At 39.6% G+C, this 27,404-nt stretch overlaps 1 protein-coding gene across 2 annotated transcripts in view; it reads left to right on the top strand.

Annotated features, from left to right (window-relative positions):
• The window catches only part of lamc3 (laminin, gamma 3), a 217,703-nt gene that overhangs the window by 182,829 nt on the left and 7,470 nt on the right, over positions 1-27,404 (top strand). For both annotated transcript variants that reach the window (XM_041811014.1, XM_041811015.1), the window contains 12 exons: positions 2,354-2,542; positions 4,506-4,751; positions 5,554-5,707; positions 5,789-5,931; positions 6,059-6,237; positions 11,181-11,361; positions 14,126-14,370; positions 17,798-17,874; positions 18,158-18,292; positions 20,868-21,087; positions 22,140-22,289; positions 26,244-26,346. In XM_041811014.1, the coding sequence (XP_041666948.1) occupies positions 2,354-2,542; positions 4,506-4,751; positions 5,554-5,707; positions 5,789-5,931; positions 6,059-6,237; positions 11,181-11,361; positions 14,126-14,370; positions 17,798-17,874; positions 18,158-18,292; positions 20,868-21,087; positions 22,140-22,289; positions 26,244-26,346 (2,022 nt within the window). The remainder of the gene's footprint in view (positions 1-2,353; positions 2,543-4,505; positions 4,752-5,553; positions 5,708-5,788; positions 5,932-6,058; positions 6,238-11,180; positions 11,362-14,125; positions 14,371-17,797; positions 17,875-18,157; positions 18,293-20,867; positions 21,088-22,139; positions 22,290-26,243; positions 26,347-27,404) is intronic.

Below are 27,404 nucleotides of genomic sequence, written 5' to 3'. Positions count from 1 at the left end.
CAGCATCTAGAAAAGACATCAGTGGGTTTAGCTTACAGCTTGGTATTTCAGAAGGACTCTATGAGTTGTATGGTTTTCTGTTTATGATGAGAGGTTCAGCTTGCTTTATACAGAACCTCTGGGTCAAAATGTCCTTCAAGAAGCTTCTTTTTACTCTTATTCTGTGGCCAGACCTGAACTTTTCCCTTAAAGTTCCGTAAACAAGTTAAATCAACAACTTTTACAGAGGTATCTGTACTTCTGCTTAAGTATACACAGCATGTACCTTTTGCACCTCTGCAGACACAGTTCAGGCAGAGAAGAAGACCTTGAATGCCGTGCTCCACAGCCAAAAAGAGAGATAGCACAAGAGAGCATGAAAAGCGTAATTCTGAGCTTCACAGAAGTCCCTAATTCATAAGCCTGAATGAACACTCATTGATTCACTGATAGAGTAATCCTGCTGGGGTGTTTTGGAGTAACGGCGATTAGCATGACGATGAGGAAACATCACGTGAGGAGCGATCATGCGGCTCAGCGACAGTTTGTGATGCGTGCCGTTAGTTTTTCCAAAGAGCAGATCGGAATGATAATGGCGTAAAGGAGCTCCCCTCGGTGGCTCTGCTTCCTCATATCACGCTCAGTCATCTTCACACCCAGTAAAGTCAGCACATTTCTGCTGCCATTAAATTGATGACGGCTCATTGGGGACTGGCACGGCGCGTTATCAGTGTCATTGTGAAATTCAAGAAAGATTCACTTCTTTATGCCAGGAATGATCATCATTACTAAATACTCTGCTTAAGTGACTGGTATTTCATGCTTGGAAGTCATGTATTATTCACCTTACCCTAGCCAAAGAACTAATGATTTTTTCCCAGAAGTCTACACTTCATCGGGCAACAGGATAATTGTTCCCCTTAATGGCTTTGTGATCAATTTAGCTTTGCAGCCGTTATTCTAGCCTACTTTCTTGACTTACGGGTTGGAAGTTAAGAGGGTTTTTATTTAGTGATGGGAGACGTTGTGGTTGCACTGACCCCATAACTCTAGGCGAGAATTTCTTTTTCCTCCAATATTCAGTGGTGTGAGCTGATTTTAAAAATGCACAGCGGAGAGCTTCACACTGAATCACACTGTAGGCTATGCGGCGAGTGATGGGAAATTTTAATGAGGAGTCTGCAAGACTGAACGCCTGTGGATTATTTGCTATGCATCAAGATGTTATTGGTGTTCTCTCGAAAATCAACACAATTATTGTTATCAAACCAAGCTGAAGCTGTTTGAGAAAAAAAAGATTTAAATAATTGTAAGTTCTGATATCAGGATGCTCTGTGAATACTAAAACACCATGCGGTGTAGAAAGAATGCTAAGCAGCACTTTGCAGTAGCACAAACTAGCTGTTAATTTGTTATAGAATGCATTAATGCTGATCAAAATTTAATGAAAGCCTCCTCATTATGATCTTCTGATAAATTTAGCTCTGTAATCATCTCAGTGGTTGCTTTTCTGACTCTTTTTCCAAGATTGTTAACTGTTATTACTTTGCTGTCCTCTGTTAGCTTTACTCAGTCAGTTATTAAATTAAAATGCCACATTGTGTTATGTCAACTTTCAGCTGGTGCGTTCCAGAAGTTACTGTAGCACAAATTTAGCCAGCAAAGTGGAGGCTCTGAGGGTGAATGTCAAATCAGCGTGTGACGTTTTAAAGTCACAGATTTGCAGTGAGAGAAATGGCTGCTTTATTTTTAAGGTTTTGCATTACTTACAGTATATGTTATGTCAATTTTCACACCTCTTTCATGATAATCTTACAGCATTCAGCCCTGCCTTTGGCTTACTAGAGTTCCAAATCTGCTCAACAAACTGAGTAGAATTCAGCCGAGATTTGGAGCATATAGCCGACATGTAAATCAACAAATTTTGCACGTGAACAAATCCTTTAAAATGGTATAAAGCTGTGAGTTGTTTTTCTCTGGCTAAAACAACAGTTTGTTTTGAGGACATCACAGAATTTGTAATCTCTTCCTCTCTTGGTGGGGGAATTGCTTTACTTCTTGAAGGTCTTTCTGACTGCATTTGGCGCTTATATTTCCCAGAGCAATTATAGTCAGGGTGAATTTAGTTGTCTTCTGCTCTCTGCGGTGGGCTGTGGGGAATGTTTTCTTACCGAATTGGAGCTGTGGAGTGAAGTGTTTGCACGAGGGGGTGCACTATGTTCAGAGAGAGAGCACGCTCTGCTGGCGGAAGTGAAAATTACACCTTCTGCAGCCTATTTTGTGTCAAACTCACTTTAATAAAAACGACAAACAGAAGCAGGTGCATGTAGAGTAAGTGGCTAGTTTTTATTTTATTCTTCCCTCTCTGTTGCAGGTGTCTGTGAGTGCTCAGACTTCACCACAGGGATGACCTGTGAGCACTGCCTGGATGGTTACTTTGGCAACGCTTTGATTGGCACACCTGGTGATTGTCAGCCCTGCCCCTGCCCGAACCAAAGCAGCTGTGCTCAAATTGCACAGACAGGACAGGTGGTGTGTACCAACTGCCCCGCAGGACAGACCGGTGAGATAAACAACAGAAACTTAAAACAAGTTCTCATGGCCTAGCACACTAAAAAGGGTCTTTAAAAACACTTCCTAGAAAGAAGACAGCTATAGATTTTAGCCCTGAGATAACATACTCTCTGGAAACGGCAGTGAAAACTTCTCTCTACTGTGGCCTCTCTTAACTTCTTTAATAATATTTACTTTATTTTGGCAAAATGAAACTGAATTAAAAACATTTTTGCAAATTTATGAAAAAATAAATAAAAGAAGAATTATTACATTGACATAAGTATTAAGACCATTTGCAAAAACTCATAAATTCAGCTCAGATTCCTCCCATTTCACTGGATCTTAGCTGAGATGTCTCCACACCTTAATCAGAATCCACCTGCAGTATATTAAATTGATGATTTCGAAAGGCACACACCTCTCTATAGAAGACCTTACAGCTGACAATGCATATCAGCTCCAAAATCAAGCCATGAGGGAAAAAAACTGCCTGCAGAGCTCAGAGACAGGACTGTGGCAAGGCGTAGATCTGGGGAATGCTGCAAAAAAAAGTTTCTGTTTCACTGATAGTTCCCAAGAGCACAGTGGCCTCCATAATTCTACGATGGAAGAAGTTTGGCACAGCCAGGACTCTCCAAAGAGCTGAAAGCCCACTTGGAGTTTGCAAAAAACTCCACAGGGAAGCCACACAGGATCTCTGGAGGTTCTCAGTCACCTCTCTTACTAAAGCCCATCTCCCCTGGTTGCTCACTTTGGCCAGGGGAAAGGCTTTTGGAAGAGTCCTGGTTGTGCCAAACTTCTTCCATTTGAAAATTTTGGAGGCCACTATGCTCTTAGGAACTTTTTTGTAGCCTTCATCAGATCTGTGCCTTGCAACAATTCTGCCTCTGAGCTCTGCAGGCAGCTCCTTTGGCTCCTCATGGCTTGGTTTTTGCTCTGATATGCATTGTCACCTGTGAGGCCTATCATGTCCAGTTAATTAAATTTACCACAGGTGGACTCCAATAAGGTGTAGAAACATCGGCAACAATCAAGAATAATAGGAAGACCGAGCTAAATTTCAAGTGTTTTTGCAAAGAGTCTAGATACTTATGTCACTGTGATATTTCATTTTTTAATTTTTCATAAATTTACAAAAATTTCAAAAATTCTGTTTCACTTTGTCAAGATGGGTGCTGAGTGTCAATGTTATTGTTGTTATTGTAGCATCAGGCTGCAACATATCACAACAAGTGATAGGTATCTAAACACTTTCTGAAAGCACTATAGGCCGATATGAATGGCCAATATATTTGTTGTACATATTGGATTTTTTCATATCTGCCAAAATGGACATCATTCCGCTGATGTCATGCATCTGTAACTAATTGGAATTAATATTGTTGGTTTTGTTGTTAAAACTGCACATTGGCAGGGACTGCCATGATTTATCCACATCTGATTTTATCATTTTCTTGTCTTTAGATTTTAACTCATTCACAATATCGCTGACATAGGGCCCAAATCGCAAATTTTCATTATCTAAAGGTTGTTTTTTTTCATAAATCAGTGCTATTGGTCAACCTTTACATCTGTCGGTGGGTTTTATCAAATTTAAAAGCAAAAGTGCCAAAAGAAGCTGATTATGACTCTTCCATGTTAAATTAATTGAAAAATCAACATTTTTAGAAATTAATCAAAGTACTTCATTTACACATGCAGATATGTAGTCAGAAATGCAACAACCCATATGTACATAAACCCTGTCCCCTTGTTCTTCATACCCGCTCTTAAGCATTGCTCCTCTTATGTGAGCTCTGAAGGCTTTCCATGTTTTGCTATGGACGTTATTAGTTTAACCTCACAATCATGTCTTTAAAGGCAGGAGTCTCTGACATGACTTTATAACACACTTATGACCTCTGACAGTGTTTTGGCTCCATCAGTCATCTACTTCCTGCCCACTTCTCTCATCTTTCTCCCATGTGTAGGGATGCGCTGTCAGAGGTGTGAAGACGGTTACTATGGTGACCCCCTGGGACAGTCTGGCGCTGCTCAAGCGTGTGTTAGATGCGAATGCAACGGCAATGTGGACTTCAACGCTTTAGGAATATGTGACCACGTCACGGGACGATGTCTGAAATGCGTGGGACACACGGAGGGAGACCACTGCGAGCGCTGCCGGAGGGGTTATTATGGCGACGCCCTCAACCAGACAGCTGTGCAGAAGTGCAAGCGTGAGTATCTGGCACTCTGAAGGCAGACTGGTCAATTAATTTTTTTGTTTTTAATTTACTTAGAGACAGAGAGAGAAATGTGCTTTTTTCATCAGTAAGCCAAAGTTAAATCCCCCCTACATAAAAACATGTTTTTTCTCTCAATTCACCTGCAGAATTATTAAAATTTGGATCTCATCCATCTATTTCCACATTCATATGTTGTGGAGTGAAAGTATCTCTGTTCACCTTAAATCTGAGTTTAATCTCCTCACTCAAGTCTGAACAATATTCTGAACAAATCCCATTATGAGCTGCGTGGCCTGGGGTTCAGCTTCTTAAAAGAAGGCAGAAAATAGCACATTCAAAACGGACTTGACTAATCAGCTCAGCAGTTCAGATTTGACAGGTGTAGGGTTCTTATATCATGAAAGGGGAAAGACTTTAAATGGGGCTGTGAGACGGATACCTATAGGAGAAAAGAGGGAGGGAGTCTTTGGTTGGGGAGAATCAGAAAAGGTGTTTGAATGAGGTGGTGAAATAATTCTACTAAGGCAGACAGAGACTCAAAGAGCAATAGCTTGATGTGTTCATCCACTTTAAGCCTCAGGTTGAACTTTGGTACAGATCAATGTCAGAAAGAAATCCATGAGTCTCCTCAGTACCGTCTGTCATTTTGTTCCATTTTTCTCTTAAGCACCCTGGGGTTCAAATCAATAAAAAATGTCTGCGATACTAAAGTGATATATTGCCTTAATTTGAACATGTAGAGACAAAATGTTACTGCCATAATAATTACATTCTTTTTTTTATATACTTGTAGTATGTGGCTGCAACCATGCCGGAACATCTGGGCACTTAAATGAATGCCACCCTCAGACAGGAAGTTGTCGCTGCTTGGGTCATGTAACCGGACGTGATTGCAGCTTTTGTGAAGTTGGATTCTTCAACCTCCAACCAGGTGTAGGATGTGAAAGGTAAAGAGGTTACCTCTTTCATTCTGGATGGATTTGTTGAATTGTTGCTTGATTATTAAGATATTTTCCTCCCTTCTGTAGGTGCAAGTGCAACCCAGTTGGCTCCTCGTCTATTGCGTGCCATCCAATCACAGGGCAGTGTGTGTGTAATGCAGGAGTGGAGGGGAGACTTTGTGATTCTTGCCGTGTGGGCTTCTTTGGATTCTCATCACGAGGTTGCAGAGGTACAGAACTTCAGGCTTCTCTTCTGCTCTGTGTACCCTCCTCTAATCCTTTAATACGCCTAATACAGATCACACATGAAGGCATTTCTAACCCTTCAAATGTTTCCTCCTCCTCCCCTTCCTTCAGCCTGTAACTGTGACCCCATGGGCTCCATCTCCATGCAATGTCACAGCAACGGCACCTGCCACTGTCGCCCAGGCTTTGTGGGTTATAAGTGTGACCAATGTGAGATGAACTATTTCCACAACAGGGTCACACATCAGTGTGAGGAATGCCCGGTTTGTTACGGCCTTGTCAAGAAACAGGTGAGTGTATGGTTGTTCGTGTGTTAGTTTGACATCCGCGACTTAACAGGGGGAATCTGGATTGTTTTTCCTACAGCACATAGTGGCTTTATACATGAAACTACAACTCTAAAGGCCATTGATCACTGAGTCCTTTTTTGTCCAAAGTTACTTCTTTTTTAACAAGAGGCTCACTGACATTAATTGTTTTGTTGTTTGAGCGTTGTTTGGATGTTCACAGCAGTGTCTGTAGCTCCCTTTCTCTTTCTCTCTCTTTCTCTTGCACTGAAACCTCACATTTAACATTATGTTGTGTCCATTCTGTGGATTTCAACCTTGAAACCATTTAGATTCATGCCAAAATTTGTTCTCAAGACACAACAAAATTGTCACTTAAAAAGATGCATTATGAATATATGAAGAGCTCTGACTGTGTTTGTCTTTTCTTCTTTTGATTTTTGTCTGTGTTGTATTTTTTGCAATGAATAAAAAACAAGAATGCACTGCATTAGGTCAGGTCATGTATGGGAGCCTATGCCGGTTCAGCACTTTACTGCATCAGCCTTGGTCCTGTACTGCTCTGGTATCCTGATGGCCATTGTCCAGGCCTGTGCCAGGCCCATGCCCCATCTCTCCGGGTATCCTCCCTCCCAGCTGCCCTCTACATGACACTTTGCCACACCTCTGACAGGCTGTCCCCATATCAAGCACCTCAGCGTTAGACACACGGTCTGCCAACCATACCCAAAAATGTGCTCAACAGAAGTTGTCACAAAGGAGTCCAGCCGTTGCCTCTGGCCAACAGTCAATGTCCAGGCCTCAAAAGAGTAAAGCCCAGAAGAACCAAGGACTGAAAGGACTTGCTCAGCAAACCTATTAACAGCATGAGGTATCTGAAAAATACACCTGAAACAGTGTTAATTTGGCAGCTATTTTTAATTTTAGTCATAGTTTTAGTCTTTAAATGAAATGCATTTTAATTTTAGTCATTTCTATCCTTTTTAGTTTTAGTCGACTAAAACTCAAGACATTTTAGTCTAGTTTTGTTCATAAAAAATTCCTCACATTTCAGTCTTTTCTTTTAGTCCAAGCATTTAATTTGTTGCCTAAATCTGGTACCATATCATTGTAGTGTGTTCTATGCACTCTGCTAAACCTGGGGTCCCTGCTTTCTTTTGCTGAGAGGCAGAATAGCCACAGCTGCATTGTTTTATGACAGATTTAACCACAATGGAGAAATATACCGGATTTTGAATGTCCAACAAAAACTAAACTACATTTAAGTCTAGTTTTAGTCATCCTGACGAAAACTAAACTTACTTTTTTCAGTTTTAGTGATCACAGATCTATTTTTGTTAGTCTTAGTCTAGTTTTTGTCATGGAAAAAATGCTGTCGATGAACATTTTAAGTGTTATAGTTTTAGTTGACAGAATTAACACTGATCTGAAAGCAGACTTAGTGTGCAAAGGCCTTAACTGTACAACTGCAACAGGCATATTTAAACAACTATCACCATTTAAGTTTATATGAAAGGCTTTTCTATTTCCACAGCCAGCAGACAAAGACAAAAAAGAGCAAGCACATATTTTACAAGTTATGTTTAATCATACAAATTCAGACAACTTTAGAACTTCTTATTCTGCTTTTAAATAGAGCTGTTGTCAGAAAAAAATTGCATGTTATCTCAAGGTCAGCCTCATTTATGCCAGTATCCTAAATGCTCCTCCTGGAAGTTCAAATGAAATAAAAACTTAACATGAGCTTTATGTAGCTTAATGAATTCTTTTTAACAATATTACGTCATACTGAAATAACTTTCTCAGAGCTGACCTGCATGGACCTGCTTGCATTCATGTGACTAGAGCCCTGTTCAGGACCCTTCTTAATCCCGCTCCTGCTGGATTTCTGACCATTACCACCAACTCCCATATCAGTCGCCCACACCTGCAACAGGTCTGTCCAGTCCCCCTTGCATCCCACACTGATTCTGACAATACATGTTAAATACTCAGAATAACAGACGTAATAACAGGCGTTTGATTAAAAGACTTGTAATATTAATTTGTTCACTTAATAACCAGCTTGACAAAGTTTCCTCTCTTAATGAAGGAAAAGTCTAAGAAAACAACCACAATATGTCATGCATAACGGTGCCGCACAGGGATAAAAGAGCAGCTGTGAGTCTTAGACTGAGTTAACTCCTGGTTATGGCTTAGTAATAGTAATATCAAAGTTAAAGTCAAATTTATCAACCCTTTCTCAATGTTATTTATCATTTATTTTAAGTCATACAGAGGTAGAGTAGTTTCCTGATCTCTGGAAAGTTCACATGAGCCATCAAATCTTTTCTCTTGTGTAACACATGCATGGTCCACCACAATGCTGAAGAGGAGACAGCCTTCGCCCTCTTAAATACACACTGAAAGGCGGAAACAACACCATGGTTATGACTCTGGTTTTTCTTTATAACTGAGAAAGAAGGTGACAGAGCTGAAATAATTGACTTTCTTGAAACAAGCCCACTGGGAAACGTATTTGGCACGCCTGGATGTGATGATACACCTGCTCCACAATCCCTGATTACAGTAAGCTCTCTTTAAAGCCTTTCTCTGTGCTCATATTAACACACATTAAACAAGATAACACAGGAGATGTGTTACACGTTGGTGTTCGAGATCACAGTTTATATGCTGTTATTTGTCAGTTGAAGTTGGAAAATGTGTCTGACTCTGTATAGCCAGATGGTGAGATGCTTTGTTGAAGCTCCACAGCTCTCTAAAAAGATGTAACTAGTTCAAAAGGCACAGCTTAAATGCTTTCCTAATTAAGTTGTAGGCCATCACTGCAAACACGCACTGATGTGTGGAGACGCTGAGCCATTATGCAGTTTGTTTGTTTGTTTGTTGTTGGGTTTTTTTAATAAACACCTTTCCAAGCAAACTGACCTTATTTTATTAGCATCTAATGACGAGGTTGGTAACAGAACGGCATAATTAGAGTCTATCTGTGGGGGCAGATGGAAGTGCTCTGCAGTCTTTACAGTAAATATTTCACTTATGTGTGATAAATCTAGAGTATATGGATGTTTTTCTTTTTTTGCATAAAATTATGGAGGAAAAGAGAACTTTCTTGTGATATGCTAATTTTTTAAAGCTGCACCTGTATATTATAATAGGTTACATTCATAAATAAAGTATCATATTCCAAAAGACAACTAACTTTGATTTCATGTGACTGATTAAACCAGTTAAGATATAGACTGTGATTCCATGAAACACCAACTACTTTGACCAGCTGAGAAAATTTGGAACAGAAAAGAACTAACAACAAAATTCAAGGAGAAAAAAAAAACATTTACATAGGAGTTTTAAAAAAAGTATTGAGAAAACTCTTAAATTACTAAATGTACTAGCAATTCATTTTCCATGTAGAAGCTGATTTATCCTTGTTATTTCTAAATGTAAGGTTTCAAAGTAATGCATCTTGTAGTCTTTGAGATGCAGTGTTACGTAAGTGCAGCATTTTACATATGACAGCATGCAAATGATGTGTCAGTATGTGGAAACTAAGTAAACTGCCTACATAGATGCACTCATGCTTCTTTAATTTTTTCTACCTTTCCTTTTTACATCTGCTAACGTTTGCTTGCTGCTTATTCATTAAGATGTGTTGTACTCTGTGTCTGACCTCTCTCCCTTTTAAAAGGTGTGATTTATGCTTGAATTACCACCCCCACCCGACAAGCATGTCCTTCCTTTCATTCCAGCCATGTTGCCCCTTTTGTATTTGTGGATTGCAAATGCTGTGGAACAGAAAGTGACATTTGCCCTAATGATCTCCTGTGCTGCTTCTCTCTGTCCTTTTAAATTTGTTGCAGCCCACGTCTGTATGCTAAGTCGCTGCATCTGTGGACTTGCCTTCCGAGGCCAATCCAATCCCACCGACATGTTGGGTCTTTTTCTCTGTACATGTTCTTGCTTCAGCTAAAGTGGCTCTGTGTTCTACCCGGACCTCCTTGTACCTATGTGAATGCATGCTGTGATTTCCACAGTGTTAGCAATTCAGTGAACATCCCTGAGCCTTGTCTGCTCTGAACACCTGCAACTACTCTCTTCAATCCTCAGCCTCCCCCGGCTCTAGCTCTCCTACTCTCTGTATCTTTCTGTTCACATATTCGTCAGGGAAGGAAAGGGCTATTAAGCACAAAGAGAGGAAGGCTGAGAGGTGTGATCAATGGTTGAGAAAGATATTAAAAAGAAACAGGAACAAAATGTGATAAAATGTTGACAGAAATTAAAGGTACCTTCCAGCACTGAATAACTGCACGGTATCTTATATAGAGCATATGTTGTACCTGGTGTTAAAATAACTAGGCTGTCATACCCTAATTAGCACCTTCCTTGCTAATAAAACAATCCCATCCTGTGTATAACCCTGTGAACAGATGACACTCAAACAAGGCACGAGCAGCATCTCTGCTTGTGTGGGAAAGTGTGATCACACCAACATTACTGGCTCTTATTTTGAAAGTCTGGACAATTTAACAGCTCAGGTCAACAAACTGGTGCCAATCACAGCCCATACATCCATTTTAAAAAGCTGGATTTTCATTTTCTAAGATGTCTGATGTTGTTATCTGCTGTTCTTCTTGGCCATGGACAGTCATGGACTGCAGAGAACAGTGTAGGAGCATGCTGTAAGGAAAACGCATTCTATCCTTATCCTGTTGATATTCATTTATTCATTGCTTTTGTTGAAATACTCCATTTTGATGTTATGGTGCACCAACAAAAAAAAAGGGGGAGTCCTATCTCAATTCCTGTGCTGGAATACATTAATACAGATCCGGATGGATTGATATTTTGCAGTGGGATTTGATGTCGCAGCCCTGTGTTTTTGTACTCTCACTGAAAATCAGTATTCTCATTGACACCGTCAGTGATAAATCTTGGTGCTATTACAGGCGGAAAAGCTGAGGACTCGCCTGCAGGATTTGGAGAAGCTTCTGGCTCGCTTTGATTGCCGTGGTAGATTTGGGAAGCAGCACCACCTGCTGAAGTATCACATGGCCCGGCTTCACGAGCATGAGCATCAGAGGGAGGATACTCTACCAAACGCTCTGGAGGATTTTCTCGCCTTCCAAGGTAACAGCAGCCACAAGCCGGAGATAATTCCACTCGGCCTGTCACTCCTTTTAATGTTTCCTTCCCGGTCATGCCTTAGCAGCCTTCTCTTTGAGAAATGTGACGCTCACTCGTGAGCCTTTTTAACTATTGTGTCACATTTTGGCTGTGAGATGTTAACATGCCATATCAGTGTACACAGGACCAGCAAGCATGGCTATGATAGTTGACACAAAACCACCCCCGGGTGTTTCTGCAGATGAGGCATTGCTATGTGTCTCTTCAGTGTGACATTGTTACATATACAACCACACAACAAAGCGATTAAATCAGGAAGCAGGCAACAATGCAAATCTCTCCCAATCACTTTAACACAATGCTGATATATCCTCATTATCTTTGGAGGGGAAAGGGCTTACAGGCTTAGCTGCACAGGCCAAATGGAGACAAATCATAACAATATAGAACAAGGCGCCGTGTGACCAACTTAATCCCTATTTATATGACAGGCGGTGCATCTCTAATCCCTGGTTTATTATGATTATACTTGCAATCATGATAACCGTCGTCTAACAACCCCCTACCGACACCCACATACTTATAAACACATACACACACTTATTTGCCAGCAGTGCTCTTTAAGGCACTGGGTGGCCTGATAATAATTTAATGAGCATGTGGGAGCGACAGGCTCACATAGAGACATTGGGGCTCACACATACTTGTTATCGCTCATAGTATCGGACAAAGAGACAAGCAGAGTATGTCACCGAACAACACAATGAACGTGCAGATGCACGGTGCTAATTATTCTCCAGTCTGTCTTTGCAGCCAATTAGACAAGAAATATAGCAGAAAACAAGTGAGACTGCCAAAAGTGTTAACATGGACAGAATTTTGTTTTATTTTTCAGAATAAATGTACTTTGCAGATTTTACAAGGGCTGATTAAATCACAATAACAGTTCAGGATCAGTAAAGTACATGTATGAATCAGAATCTGGTTTTGTTTTGCCAAGTATCTTTTCATGTCTTACTACTATAATTGGCAGTGTATCTGCATGTGTGTCCGTTACAATTTGCATGGCACACCATTGCTCCAATTGTCCTTGATTTCTCTCAGAAGACATTGATGGTTGCTGGTTCAAAACTGGTGCCATAAAAAAATCAGATATGTTCAGATTTTCAAGAAAATGTTGCACCTTTTGCTTCAGTTTGCCTCCCTCCCTGTCCTTGTCCCCAATTATGACAGTTCCCTTTTATAACCAGTTTAAACTGGTTAACATGAACTAAAATGCCTGTAGGTTTTAGTCACATTTTAGTCATTTCTACTCTTTTAGTCCAAATAAAGTCCTCTCATTTCAGTCTTAACAGTTTTACCCACAGTGGAAAAATATCATGGATTTGGATTGTCTGAAAAAAAACTAAATTACATTTTTGTCTAGTTTTAGTCATCTTACCAGAAACACAACATGCTTTTAATCAGTTTTAGTCATCAAAGATCTGTTTTTGGCTGGTCTTAGTCTAGTCTTTCTCATTGGAAAATGGCTGTTGACTAACATTTTTAGTCATAATTTAAGTCAACAAAATTGACATTTTATAACATAGACGCAGAGGTGGAAAAAGTAAATAACTATTGTACTTAATTTCCTTAAGTAAAAGTACTGGTATATAAATCTACTCAACTAAAAGTAAAAAGTATTTAATTTAAAGTTTACTTGAAGCACTTAGTATCTCCTGTGGATTACTTTTTGTTGGCAATAAGAAAAGAAAATACGTCTTTAATCAGGTTGTCCAGATAAAATCACACCTCTATAATAAAGTCTATAGAGTTTGATTTAACACTTTAAAAGTGTATATTGGTCCAGACTACATATCGTTAAACCATACTTTTAAGTTATTAAATATTTTCAATTTTACAGAGCTGCAGTAACTTTTCAAACTCTAACTTTAAATCTCCCTCAGGCAAGAACAAACTTCAACTTCATAGCTGGACAATGCTATGGCTGAAGAATCGGCACTTTAGATCCTTTAGGACAGTGGTTCTCAACTGGTCTGTCCTCAGAACGCACCAGTCTGTCCTAGGAAAGATCGCGACCCAAGTTAAAAAAAAAAGGCCAACAATGCATGTTTAGTTAATGGAATATGTTGCGGTGTGGAGCATGACTGAACCTAAACACCTGATATAATAAAAAAAGAAAAGGGACAAAACTGACAATTTTATACCCTCATTCCCCATCTTAAGAGTGTTACTAATTCTTTTAGTTCAGGTCATCAAAGTCTTAAATCTGATTTTTAAAAGTCTGTAGGAACCCTGGTTCATAAACCACCGTACGTGTAATCTGTCAATACATAAATCAGAACCAGTCTCAAAAAATGCCACATCTGTCAGCCTTTACCACACAAAGAAACATGTTTTTACTGCAAATAATTAATATTAAAAACTTAAAATCTACATTTCAAGATACCCTTCAAGATACCTTTACATCTTGTAATGTTTGCTCTTTTTTGGAGTTTAGTTTATGAACACAGGTAGGAAAAAAAGCAAACATTACAAGATGTAAAGGTATCTTGAAGGGTATCTTGAAAGGTAGACAAGATTTGTCTATTCGAGTCCATGCTGTGACATTGTTAGAATAAAAATTCTAAGGGAGGTAAAGGAATGAGACTACTGTGTTAAAATACAGTATTATAGGCACAAAGACAAGAAAAATAATATTCATTTTAAAATAATCCGTGAAGGACTTGCTTGGTTTTTATTTGCTTTGTGCTTTTTGTTCTTCCAGAAGCACGGGAGGCCTTCATAAAACAATTTTCCTTGCTGGAAGCTTCTACAGGCACACTCCTAGCTCAGCTGCATGGCATTACATCTACTTTGAACTGCAGCCTCAGCATGACAGAGGAGGAGAGGGAGGAGAGCAGGCAGGATGGAGGGAGCACGGCGGTGTGTCAAACTTTCACTGAGACTGTTTTGGTGATCAGAGCGTCTCAAAAACAGTTAAAGCAGGCAACACTGGATCTTGACAATATGGTAAGTGAATCAAACATCACATTTTAAAACCCTGGTTAATACGTGGCCTAGTTAGCACATATCCTAGGCATTTCATCACATAAAATACCCTATTATAAAAGTTATCCCCCTGTCTGCACACATGCTGGTATTATTTGTAAGGCAATTGATTTCATGTCCCTGTCTGCTGCTGTTTATTACTCTTGGTTCTCCGTATGGATCCACAAAAAACAAAATCCCCCACAGCAAACAATATGTCTGTCCTCCCCCACACACCTCCACTACCACCTCCCTCTGTCTGAGTGGCATGTTCTGCCTCCAAAGGAAAATCCGGCAAATGTTCAACGGACACTAAAATTAACAACTTGTTCTTCACACACTGCGAGGCTTTTTACCGTCCCCCTGCGATGTTCTCAGGAATCTATTATGGATGCTGCTGCCATGTTATTTAGGTACGAGGAGATGACAGAGAGCTTGTTTTGCCAATATATGCCTCTCTTTTTTCTTAGTGTGCATGCAGACACGCTGTACCTTTCTTATCACTAGGGTGAGCCTGGAGCAGAAGCAATTTAATTTCATGTTAATAAGCAAAGTCGCCCAAATGAAGAGAAAATGCGTCAGTGTCAATTGTGGATTCGGCTCTTGCACTTTATTTGCATTTTCTCAAATTAAATGCCACTCTGGGAAGCATTTGGATGCATACACATTACCTTTATCAGGACAAAACTTTACCAGGTTATTTTTTAGGAGGTTGTTGTCAGTCTGGCCTGACTTTGAACCTTTTTCAAAACACGAGGTTCATTGGACGAGTTTTATTATTTGAAAATTTAGAGCCCATGCAGATGCAATCCCACAGAGTCCTTACAACAATGTAATTTAGTTAGTTAGTTGTAATTTAGTCTTACGTGTATTCAGCCATTAAAAATAGAATTTTAACAGTGTATTTTTTCAATCAACAAAATGCATGAACAGAAGAAGTGAAAGAACACAAGACAAATCTAAATCAAATCAATATTTGGTGTGACCACTCTGTATCTTCAAGACAGCATCAGTTCTTCTAGGTACACTTGCAAAAGTCAGGGAGTTTGTAGGCAAATAGTCAGGCATATGTGTTTAACCAGCTATACCAATAAGGAACTCATGATCATAACTTTACTATGTGGGTTGAAACACAATCATTAACTAAAACAGAAACAGCTGTGGAGGAAAGTTAAAACTGGTGAGGAACAGCCAAACTATGATCCCAGGTGAGGTTGCTGAAAACAATTAAGTGTCAGGAGTCCATGGCAAGACTGAGCAGAGGGACAGGACACAAGGTAGCTGTACTGCATCAGCAAGGTCTCTCCCAGGGAGAAGTATCAAGGCAGACAGGGGGCTCCAGATGTGCTGTCTGACCTCTGTTGAAGACGCACAAAGAAACGAGCAACGTTAAGGACCGTAGACGCAGTGGTTAGCCAAGAAATCTTAGTGCAGCGGATGGAAGACACATCAGGCTTACTTTCCTTCGCAATCAGAAGATGTCCAGCAGCTCAGAACTGACAGATACCAGTCAGAGCCAGGTACAGCCATCTACTGTGAGGAGAGGTCTAGTCAGAAATGGTTGTTATGGAAGAACTGCCACCAAAAAGCTACTTCCAATGTGAAAACAAGGCTAAGTGACAAATTACTGTAGAAATATTTGTGTGTTGAAAAAAAAGCAGTTTTTTCGCCAAAAGGCTAGAGAACAGTACAAGACTGAGTGTCTGCAGGCAACCAGGAACGACGACAAAGGTTCCTTACAAGTTTGGGGCTGCAATTTTGGAAATCAGTTGAGGATTTGGTAAGAATTAATGGTTTCCTCATTGCCAAGTACAGGGGGATACTTATTCATCATGCGATGCCATTCAGGGGCATCTGATCGGCCCCAAATTTATTCTGCAGTAGAACAACAAACCTAAACATCCAGTGTCATTAAGGTGGTTTCCACACTAGCAGCCTGGTTCGAGTACACTTGAGCCAAAAGTCTGGTTTGCTTTGGTCAGTGTGAATGCAAACAAACTGCACCTGGGCACCATTCCCACTTGGGAAGGTGGTGTCAGGTGCAGTTTAAGTGGACTCTGGCACAGTTAGAATGGGATGTGAACCCAACCGTGCTCCAATACAGGACAGAGAGTTGAGTCAGCTATGTGACATGATTGCAAAAATGTAAGTTCTTCTAATGTTTTCACAATAAACAGTGGAGATCATCAGAATCAAGTCTACAACTGGTCGGATATGAGTCGCTTTATCTATGATCGCAAGTTGGAGTCAGCAAAGGCAATAAACGTCACCTCAAAACCTGCCATATCCAAGTAGCACAAGCCCATTTTATCCTCTAAGCTGCTCGTAGATGTGTAGATACTATTTATTTAGATACATGTATGAAACCCTCCATGGTGGCAGTATAGACTCTTTTGCCAGGTAAGAACATGAACAATCTTCACTCAGGTCATGACATGAGTGCTTGCTATGATAGCTTCTTCTTCTATCCCCTCATAGACGGGTTTGTAAACCAGCCACGTCCATACCGCCACCTACTGTATCAGACTGAGTACAGATGCAAGTGGCCCCTTGGCAAGGATCAATGTTGCTATTGTTAAAGGAAGCCAGCGGGAGGGCACCTTAAGAATTAGCTTCAGTGTAAGGATATCATGGTATGAGCCCCACAGAGCCCTGATCTTAAAATCTTTAAGTCTGCCTAGGATTACATGAAGAGACAGAAGCATTTAGGCTACCTAAATCCACAGAACTGTGGCTAATTTTCCATGATGTTTCTAACAACCCACCTGCCGAGTTAACATAGAAGAAGTTGTAATCAAAGCAAAAGGTGGTCACACAAATACAACTGTAGTTTGATTAAGATTGTTCTTCTGTTTTTTCACTTCTTCTGCTCATGCATTTTGTTCATTAATGATTGACTGATAAAATCAAACTATTAAAGGTTTCTATTTTTGGTAGTGGTCTTATTTTACAGCACTTACATAAAATGTGAACAGTGTGTATTTCATTCATAGCTTTGAGATCAAATAGGGGCATCTCAGCTAAGTTTGTATGCTAACTGCTAGTCAAGATTTTTCTACAGTTTTGAAACCTGCAGAAAAAATAGTTCATATTCTAGAGATGTAGCTTCTGCATTCTGGTGTGATCCTGACACAGATGAACAAACATAATGTTTACAGCTGCATTGCACATGTGCCATCGCTGTGGGTGAAGCTGGACAGATGTCAATGAAATTTCCAGCACCTGTTTTCCTACATACGTTACTGTTTTTTTCAGCGGCTCTTCAAGGCACAACAGTACTCGTAGGTGTGGCCCTGAGTAGAGCATTCATCTTCAAATTATGCAAACATTAGCTTTAGTGTCAAAAAAATCTGCAGTAACAGGAATGTCAATCAGTGTTTGATTTTCTGCTTCTCTAATTACTTTATAGATCATTCCTTTTGAGCTGGAGTCAGGACCCAACAAATGGAACATGATGGTGAATGAATCACAGGTCCTCATGAAAAGGTAAGTCAGGTCAGTGAACTCATCGTGGCCAATTATAAGAAAAGACCACAGGGATTTCCTTTAGAGTGTCACTTCCATTGTTGTTAGGCCTCTGGGAATCAATGCCCTCACTCTCTCCCTGTTTGCAGCTCTATTATGAGGCAGTTAGAGAAATCTGGATTGCAGAGCCAGCAAGAAGAAGTCATCGATGCTGAAATCCATTCAGTCTCCCCTCAGGCAGCTGTTATGGTCTGTTATTGTATGTTACTCACTCGGTCCTTCTTTTTTTCTTCTTCCCTTGTAGCCACAGAGAAACAGCAGACCACATTGAGGCCATAGCCAGCGGGGCGGTTCAAGCCTCAAAGCAGACCTTCAGTTTCCTGATGGATCTGCTGCAGGACAACTCCACCGAGGAGTACATCAGGAGCCTAACAGAGCAGTGAGCACAACAGTGAATCCAAACATACGCCCACGTAGACACAAGCAGAAAAAAGTGTCTCCCATTCACATAAAGCATCCCCTCTCCAAATTCCCCGGATTATATTGCTTTTGCAGTATATTTCTAACAAAGTGCACCTATCCCTGTATTACAGCTCAAGGTCCCCCTTCTTCACAGCACGCTGAAGTTTAAGGAGTAAGACATTTAGCCGCAGGGGGACAGCTTCTCTCCGCTGTAAGCCTATTGCTTTCTTGGATTTGCTGCGTGCTCGCTGCATCTCCTAGCGTGTGATTGCTCAGAGGATTATCCTCCAATGCCAGACAGAATGATGCAAAAAGCCCTCCGGTGGCCATGATGAGAGCAAGAAGCGAGCAACTCAAAATTGATTACGCCCTCCTTACAGTAGTCAGCGCAGTTCAGGAGAGTTCTGTTAATCTTTGGAGAACTGCTGTACCACAGTATATGTGTGAGTTACTTTATAGGATATGTGCTGAGCAGTTTATGCACAGATGGGCAGCATAAAATTACATTTCACAAACATATTTCCCCATGTGTCAGTACTTAAACCGATCAAATGTACTTTAAAGGCATCGCAGATTTGCAATGACAAAAATGACACAAGTATTCAACCTTTCATCAACAATAGGATTAAAGAACAAAAACTCAGATTAAACATGTGTCTTTGACAATAGTTCAGACTTTTTATTTTTTCTTTAAATATTCATTTTTCAGTAGAATTCCATTTTTTTCATTTATTCCCCTAAATTAATCATCAGAAGTGTTTTAGGCATTCTGGAATTTGTAATTATTTATAGTAATTCTACTAATGTTGCATCCTAAAAAGAGTTTATAAAAAACTGTGAGAAGTTAAAGTTATTTGAAATAGAAATGGATCAAAAAAGGAATTTAAAGCAGTGGTTCCCAACCTCTTTTCCCTTTGAATCCCCATTATTTGTATAGGCTCTATGCACACTTCTGCATTTGACATTAGGCTGCTCCCAAATTTCCAGTCAGGCGATTGAACACAGACGAGAACAGTGTATGATTGCAGATTTGTTGTGGTTTACCCGCTGTTTGCAGGAGTTACCCGACATAGCTGTCAATGACAAGTTAAATTTAGTTGAAGATTTACATTGTGGCATGCAGCAATGATGTCCTGAAGTGCTACTAACCCATCTTTGAAACATTGTTTTAGCACGTTTAATGCCATTATGATAAAGAGTAAACACAAATGATAATGGAAAAAAAACAAACAAACAAATAATTGCAGTACAGGTACATCTCAAAAAATCAGAATATCATGAAACAGTTAATTATTTTTTGTCACTCATATCAGAAAGTGAAACTCATATATTATATAGACTCATTACACATAGAGTGAAATATTTTAAGCCTTTATTTCTTGAAATGTTGATGATTATGGCTCACAGATAATGAAAATCCAAAATTCAGTGTCTCAGAAAATTTGAATATTGTGAAAAAGTTCAATATTGGAAAATCATGGAAGGTCCTCTTGAGAGGAGGAGCTGAGTGCGCTATCAGTATTCAGCTTGTACAGAATGAAAGAGAATAATCAAGGTCTATCATAAGTAAGCAGCACAGAACACGAGTGCTTGTGCTTGTCATTGTTACCTCCACCAAGGAGGTTATGTGATCAGGTGGGTTTGTTAGTTAGTTAGTTTGTTTGTTAGTTTGTTAGCAACATAACTCAAAAAGTTGTGGACTGATTTTCATGAAAATTTCAGGAAATGGCAGAAATGGCAGAAAGAAGAACTAATTCGATTTTGGGACTGATCCGGATCACCGTCTGGATCCAGGAATTTTTTTTTTTAGGATTCTGTACTACTGGGAGATAGGGCTAATGGCGAAGGTCTGCACTCTCCAAGTGCTTTTCTAGTTTTTTAATCTTTTACTTGTTATTCCATGTTTTTACAGTCTATTTCATTAATGTTGCTGATTCTTTCACTGCTATATGAATTGCATCCCATCCTCTATTGCAGCTAGTTAACTGACATGATTTTCCCTGGTTCCTTGTTTGTTAGGTTTACCCCACACTTGAAATTAATTCCTGAAATAATCAGTTATTTCTCGTGAGTGGAGCATGCTTAATTGCAAACATGTGATTAAAAATGCTATAGTGACACTCAGTGGAAGTTTTTCTTTCTGCTTTGTTGAGGGAAAAGAGATTAGATATCACTACAGCTGTGGTAGGGATATAAATGAAATTTTAACATCTACCTCTCTCTGCCTAACACCTTTCATGAATCCATCATGCTTTGTTTGCACAATGTCGCCTTCTCTTTACTCACTTACAACGAGCAGCAGTGCCTTCCTCACAGATTTATATTGATTTCAGTAAGGTGGGGAACAGTCCTTTGGCAGATCCTCCTGCCTGAGGAAAGAACTACACTGAATGATGTGAAATATATGTGTTGTTCTATTGAGTCTGCCACACAGCATCTCTTTTCATCATTCTAACCCCAATAAATCAAATGAACAGATCCTAAAAGGAATAGAAACATTGCTTTTTTAAAAAAGCGGCTATTACAGTTCATCATTTCCTTCTTTCTTTCAGAATAAAACAAATGGAGCAGCAGAAGGAGAACCTGACAGCACAGGTGAATGAAACTGTAGCCAAACAGTTGGCCCTGGAGGAGGAAGATGCAGGTTTAAAGCTCGCCCTGGGTAACATCACGTCATCCTTTCATCAGCTGGCTCTGACGGATGCCAGCTTATCACCGGGGCCGGCCCGCACACAATTCAACCAAACACAGCTCCACAACCACACAGGAGAGGTCAGTAACAGCACAAGGGTATTCTGAAGCATTATCCAGTTAGATCAGTGTTATTCAACCCTGCTCAACCAAAGAGCCAAATTGTTGAAAAATACCTTTGCAAGAGCCACAATCTAAGAGATGAAAAGTGGAAAAAAACAGCTTGAAGTAGCAATAAAAATAAGTTAAAGGTGGCAAAAATTGTCAAGAAGCAGAAAAAATGGGTGATAAGGGCAGAAAATGGGGAGAAAAAGTGGAAAAATGGTCAAAAAGTAGCAAAAATGGGTGAGAAGTGACTAAAATGGGCAAAAAGCAGTCAAGAGTGGCGAAAATGGGTAAAAAAAAAAATAGGAAACAAGTGTTATTTAATGGCAAAAGGTAGCTTAAATGGCTAAGAAAGAGAGCAAAAATGGGATAAAAGTGTCAAAATAAGGGAAAAAGTGTCAAAAAGACGTTGCAAAATGGCCAAAAAAAATATGAAAAAGGGGTATTTAATGGCAAAAGGTAGCTTAAATGGGTGAAAGTAGCAAAAATTGTGAAAATGGCAAAAAAGTTTCCCTTTTTTAAGGTTTTCTGGGGGAATGATATTTAAAATTAAGACAAAAGGAGCCACAAATAATCACAAAAGAGCCACATGTGGCTCCAGAGCCACACGTTGAGTCTCACTGCATTAGATTGTCGACGTATAAGTGGCCTTTAGTCTAGTTAAAACTAGGTTTATAGCTGCACAGAATAAGATATAAGTGCTTGAAGAGGGGTCTGTTAACTCCATGTCATTTTTTCTTTCACTATTCAACATTTGGCAAGTGCTAGGGGACACTGAGTGGGCACAGGAGAGAAGATTCTGGCAGGATTTGATACTCATGAGGATGCATGTTGTTCTAGTGGAGGACCATTAACCACTGCAACATCTCTGAGCAAAACAAACACAGTAAAATGACACTGAAATACACGGGTGTGCCCTCTGTTAACAGCTAGATAATATCACAATCAACTGCAAAAGAGATAAAGGAAATAACATTTGAAGGGTTCGATGGCAGCATTTAATTTGTGTGTTTCTGTTTCCTGTTTAGTGGAACGAGAGCCTGATTAAACAGACAGAGGAGCTGGACCGGCAAATCCAGACCCAAGACATAGTAATTAATACGATCAGAGCCAAAACAGAGACTATGAATCAGACAGCCAATGAGAAGATAGAGAAGATAACGGATGACTTCAATAAGGTAAGCACTTTAGTGTGGCTGTATGTCTAGATGTGTTGAATTTAAATTAATGCTGTTTTAATGCCAGATAAAATACTTTTACTACTTTTGCTAGCAGCATAAGACATTTGACTGAAATATCTTACAACTTAATAAGCGATGGTCGGGACATTTACATACAGTTCTCCTGAGAAGAGGTGAATTCTGTTTTATTGTCATGAGTCTAACATTTGAGGTTTTCAAATCTCTCCAAGCAGAGCAGCACAATTAACAGAGTTTTGTTAGTGATCACAATTTCGACCTTCGTTTGGTTAATTATCGCATTTTGTGATTCTTCTCTTATGTTAAGTTTATTTGCATGACTTTAATCTGCTCTGCATGCCTTTCTTCTCTTCTCTTGTATCTTATAATTTAATATCATGAAAAAAAACGTTCTTTTTGTGATTTCATTCAAGAAGTTAAACTTCCATATATTCTACCTTCATCTCACAAAGTGAAGCATTTCAAGACTTTTTTTGTGTTGATCCTGATGATTATGACTTAAAGTTCACAAAAATCTAAATCCACTACCCCAAAATTTTAGAATATCACAAACACCTGTCCAAAAACTGATTTAAAATACGGAAATGTTGCCCTCCTGTAAAGTTATGCCACTCAGTACTTGGTTGGAGCTCCTTTTGCACAAATTACTGCATCTGTTCAACGTGGCATGGAGCCAACCAGTCCATGGCACTGCTGAGGTGTTATGATGACCAGGTTGCTCTGATAGCAGTCTTCAGCTTGTCTGAATTTTTGAGTCTGGTGTCTCTCATCTTCCTCTCGACATTTCTGCAGAGACTCTCTACGGGGTTCAGGTCATGCCAGTTGGCCGCCCAATCAATTACAGTAATACCACAGTCAGGGATCAAGTCCTGCTGGAAAAGGAAATCAGTATCTCCATGGAAGCCTGAGGTGCTCTAAAATCTCCTCATAGACGGCTGACAGCGTTGACTCTGGACTTGATAAACATGGACTTGACATGGCACCCCATCACTGACTGTGGAAACTGAAAACACTGGACTTCAAGCACCTTGGATTCTGTGCCTCTCTGATCTTCTTTCAGACTGTTGGACCACAATTTGCAGATGAAATATTAAGTACTAAGCTATAAATAATATGCTTTGATACAGCCTCTGAGAACAGCCTGCCTATTCTTCAATGATCTTCTGTGGCTTACTCTCCTTGTGAGGGGTGTCCATGATTTTCCTCAGTACAAGAGCCAAGTTAGCAGTCTTCCCCATGACTGTGGTTGTGTGTACTGAACCAGAGTGAGCAAATGAAGGCTCAGAAAACCTTTGCAAAGTGGACTTTTCAACATTATTCTAACATTTTAAGGTAGTGGGTTTTGATTTTCATGAGCCATAAGCTGTAATAATTATGATCAGAAGCAATAAAATGCTTGAAATGTTAAACTTTGTACGAGATTAATCTAGAATTTATGGAATCACAGGCAAAAGGAGATGCACCTGTATGTAAGACAAATACAAAATATCATCATTATCATCCACATAAACTGAGTTGCTTCCAAAAGCTTCCATATTACCAAGTACCATTTGAATTTTGTAAAGACCTGTCTTAGATGAGGATTAATACTGTCCACTTGTTCTTATTCTTTATTATTCACTTACTTTCAGTACATGCATTGTGTGCCCCAACAGCAGAGCTGTTGGTGTATTTACAGGTTGCTGCTGTGTCATATTTGACCAAATGTTAGGGACTAAAATGCCAGAGCAGGTTTTTTTCCTCAGTCTTGCCCTGGCAAAAGGTCAGAGGCAGGATATATCTTTTTCAAAACAAAAATAACCTATTCATTCTTTCCCTACTGACCATATTTGGACAAGAGTTTAAAGATAGGGAGCAGGAAGAGGTCAACAGGCCAAGTGAAGGGCTATAACACAGACCATATGGATACCAGGCACATCAGAATTTATGGAAATGTGATTTTTATTTGGATGCTTTTATTAAGTTAAGAAATCAGGTGTTTCAACAGAATTTTACCCAAACAATAATGAGTTAAACCCCAGTAAATGGCAGACCACAACTATCTGGGATGCCTGTTGTAATGCAGGACAGGGGAGAGGAGTAGCTTCACCTACTCCCCTGAACAAAGTATCCACAGCGCAATAGACAGAGTATTAACCTGACACACCAGATAGACTGCTCCATATCTCAATTGCATAGATATAATTCACATTCATCTGGGAAAGTTCCCATGGAAAGCTTTTGGGTAATGCAGGACTTTTCCAAATACTCTCCGAAGGTGATTGGAGGAATGTTCTGTCACATTCATGTCGGGAGACGTGCATAACATCCTCTCTGCCAAAACAAGCTTTCGGTTTGGCTCTAAGCTCTTGTTTTCGAAAGAAATTTGTTCCTACAGCTCTTTCCAAGCTAATAGCTGCTGCAGCAACAGCCATAGGATTTAACAGCAAACCCCTCCCGTAATGATCACAAGCTTTCAGCATTGCTCTCTGCCTTTGTTTTAATCAAGAAATATTGTCCAGTTCTGACAAAACTGCCGCTGTGGCTAATTCTGAGATAATCACTCCATTAGCAGCCATTGTACACAACCACTCACATTACAACTAAACCTTTCCCACGTAACAATCACATACTCATGCCAAAGCAGGTCGACAGAAGAGCAAAAACACCTTTCACACCATGAAATTTTTTTGGGCTGGGCAATTAATAGAAAATTAGATTAAATCACAGTATGCCCTGCTGCAATTTTCGAATCGCAGAAGTTGCAGTATTTCTTTGACCAGGAATTAGAGTCAAAATACTGGTTTAATTTTTTTTCTGCAGCAGAGATGTCACGCATTACATGTCATGCAATCGTTAAAAACCATTTTTTAAAAATGGTCTACAAAAAATCCTATTTCCTCCCCTTTTTTACATTTTTCTGATTAAATATGACAATGACAAAAAAATATCATTCCCTTCAATACAATAACTCATATCCTATTTGTAATACGAGTCAAAATCATCACGATTAGATATTTTTTCAAAATTGTTCTGCCCTAGTTTTATCTAATACTGTGTTGGTTATAATATAGAATGATTTATTGCTTGTGTTTGTTGTAGAATACACAAGATAATGAACTTAGGTAATATGCATATCAAATTGCAAAACTGAGAAAAAAAATCACAATTAGATTATTTTTTCATATCGTTCAGCCCTACTTTAGGGTTGTTTTTGTCTTTATTTCATACAGAAACGTAGTCAAGTTCTAGTAAAACTGATACTATGCAAAAGCTATATCCGAGGTATTTTCCACAGTGGAAGCAGCCATTATAAAGGACTTTAAGTACAACAAAACCCCGTCCATAGTGCAACTCTGCTCTGTATGAATCTGAAATTATAGTCACCCACCCACTCAGTCAGTCAGTTACATGTGGACCGGTGTGTAGGGCTGACCTAGGCTTCAGCCAAAAATAATGCAAAACAAACTATTTTCAGCTCAATGTGGCCGTCAAACACAAAGAAGCCAAGGTTAAAATACAACTTGACTCTCCGTCTGTTTTACTCCAAATAAAAACCATAATGCCAAATTGAAAATCTGCCATTGAGAGTTGTGATAATGCTTTTCTCTTTAAATGCGTACCTGTAACCCTAAAATGGTAAAGTGGTAAGTGTTTTGGGTTATCTGTTAGAAAGGAAATTGCAGATACAATGTTAAGTGTGTTGTTAACATTTAACCATCCCAACAAAAACATCCAAGTATTTACATTACCATGCTAATAAAGGCAGCATTTATCTCAGATCAGTGCTGTGTCACAGTAAAGCATCACAGGGTCAGTAGCATGGCTTTAAACCCTTTTTAACACAACACTACTCCACCATTTACATTACATTACAGAAAAGTCTTTTGTACCTTTGACTGTAACCTTTGAATACACCTCTGCAGTCATGTTTCATCCTGTTTCTCTCCAAAGCTACAAGCTCACACCAAAGGGGCAAAGGTCAAGGCTTTGTCAGCTGTGGTGACAGGAAAAGAAATGGAATCAGACGCAATCGCCCTGCACAAGGAACTACAATGTGAGTCTCTTCCTCTCTCTTCTTACTTATTCCTGTTTTCACTCTTCTACTGTCTGTCTTGCAGCCTAATTATTCTTTTTAAATTGAAATTGAGAGTGAAAACAAACACAAGAGCTTCATGTTCACAATTATACTGTACATTTGTCAACAGCGTTGTAGTGTTAGGACCTGATTGTTATGTATTGAATGTGGCAGCAGATTATTTGAATAACATAATGAAGTGGATTGTTGTGGGAATTTTTACAGCATTAGTTGTGTAGATGAAAATTTGTCCTTTTTAGATCCGTGAAGAGAATTTCAAGTGATTTTGTCTCTGAGAATTCTCACTGAATAAAGCACAAAGTGAGCAGAGCATTAGCAGCTAAAATATAACGCAGCCGGCGTGAAGATCTTAGAGTAAAAGTTTTAGGATTAATGCGACCTTGGATGCACTTTCAAAGCCCTGAAAACATATATTCTTAATCAGCTTTTTAATATGAATGATGGGGGCCTATATGATGAGTGAAAGTTATCCCAAAGTTTGAGCTGATTTACTTACTGCATTACTAAGAGATTTCTGCAAAGAAACAACGTTCCGATCCAGTTTTCTTTCAGTTATAATCATGCAGATTAACTTATTTATCCCTTACCTTAAAGGAGGCATATTTTACCCCTTTAAGACAAGTTTACATTGGTTTAGAGGTCCCCAAAACATGCCTGTGAAGTCTGTTGCTGAAAAACACTCTAGTATAGCATTTTTGCATGTCTAAAACCCCCTCTAATCCAGCCTTTCTCAGAACACGCTGTTTCTGTGTCTGTGTCTTTAAATGTTACTGAGCTGTCTGACTCCGCCCCTGATCACACCCCTCTCAGGAAATGGATGTGGCTTAATGGCTGTTGCTCCCCTGATCAGAGGAGTAGGGCAGAACGTCCTTCCAAGCTAGGAAGGCCAACCGAATCTGGGGGCGGTGCTAACTCCCCACATGACATCATGAGGGGAAACCTGAGAACGGCTTGTTTAAGCACACATTTTCTGAAAGGTGGAGAAAGAGGGGTGGGGAGGGAATGGATTTTCCTGT

Source organism: Cheilinus undulatus, linkage group 17 (genome assembly GCF_018320785.1).
Source record: "Cheilinus undulatus linkage group 17, ASM1832078v1, whole genome shotgun sequence".
NCBI classification, from domain to species: Eukaryota; Metazoa; Chordata; class Actinopteri; order Labriformes; family Labridae; genus Cheilinus; species Cheilinus undulatus.
This window is presented reverse-complemented; position numbering and strand designations above follow the sequence as displayed.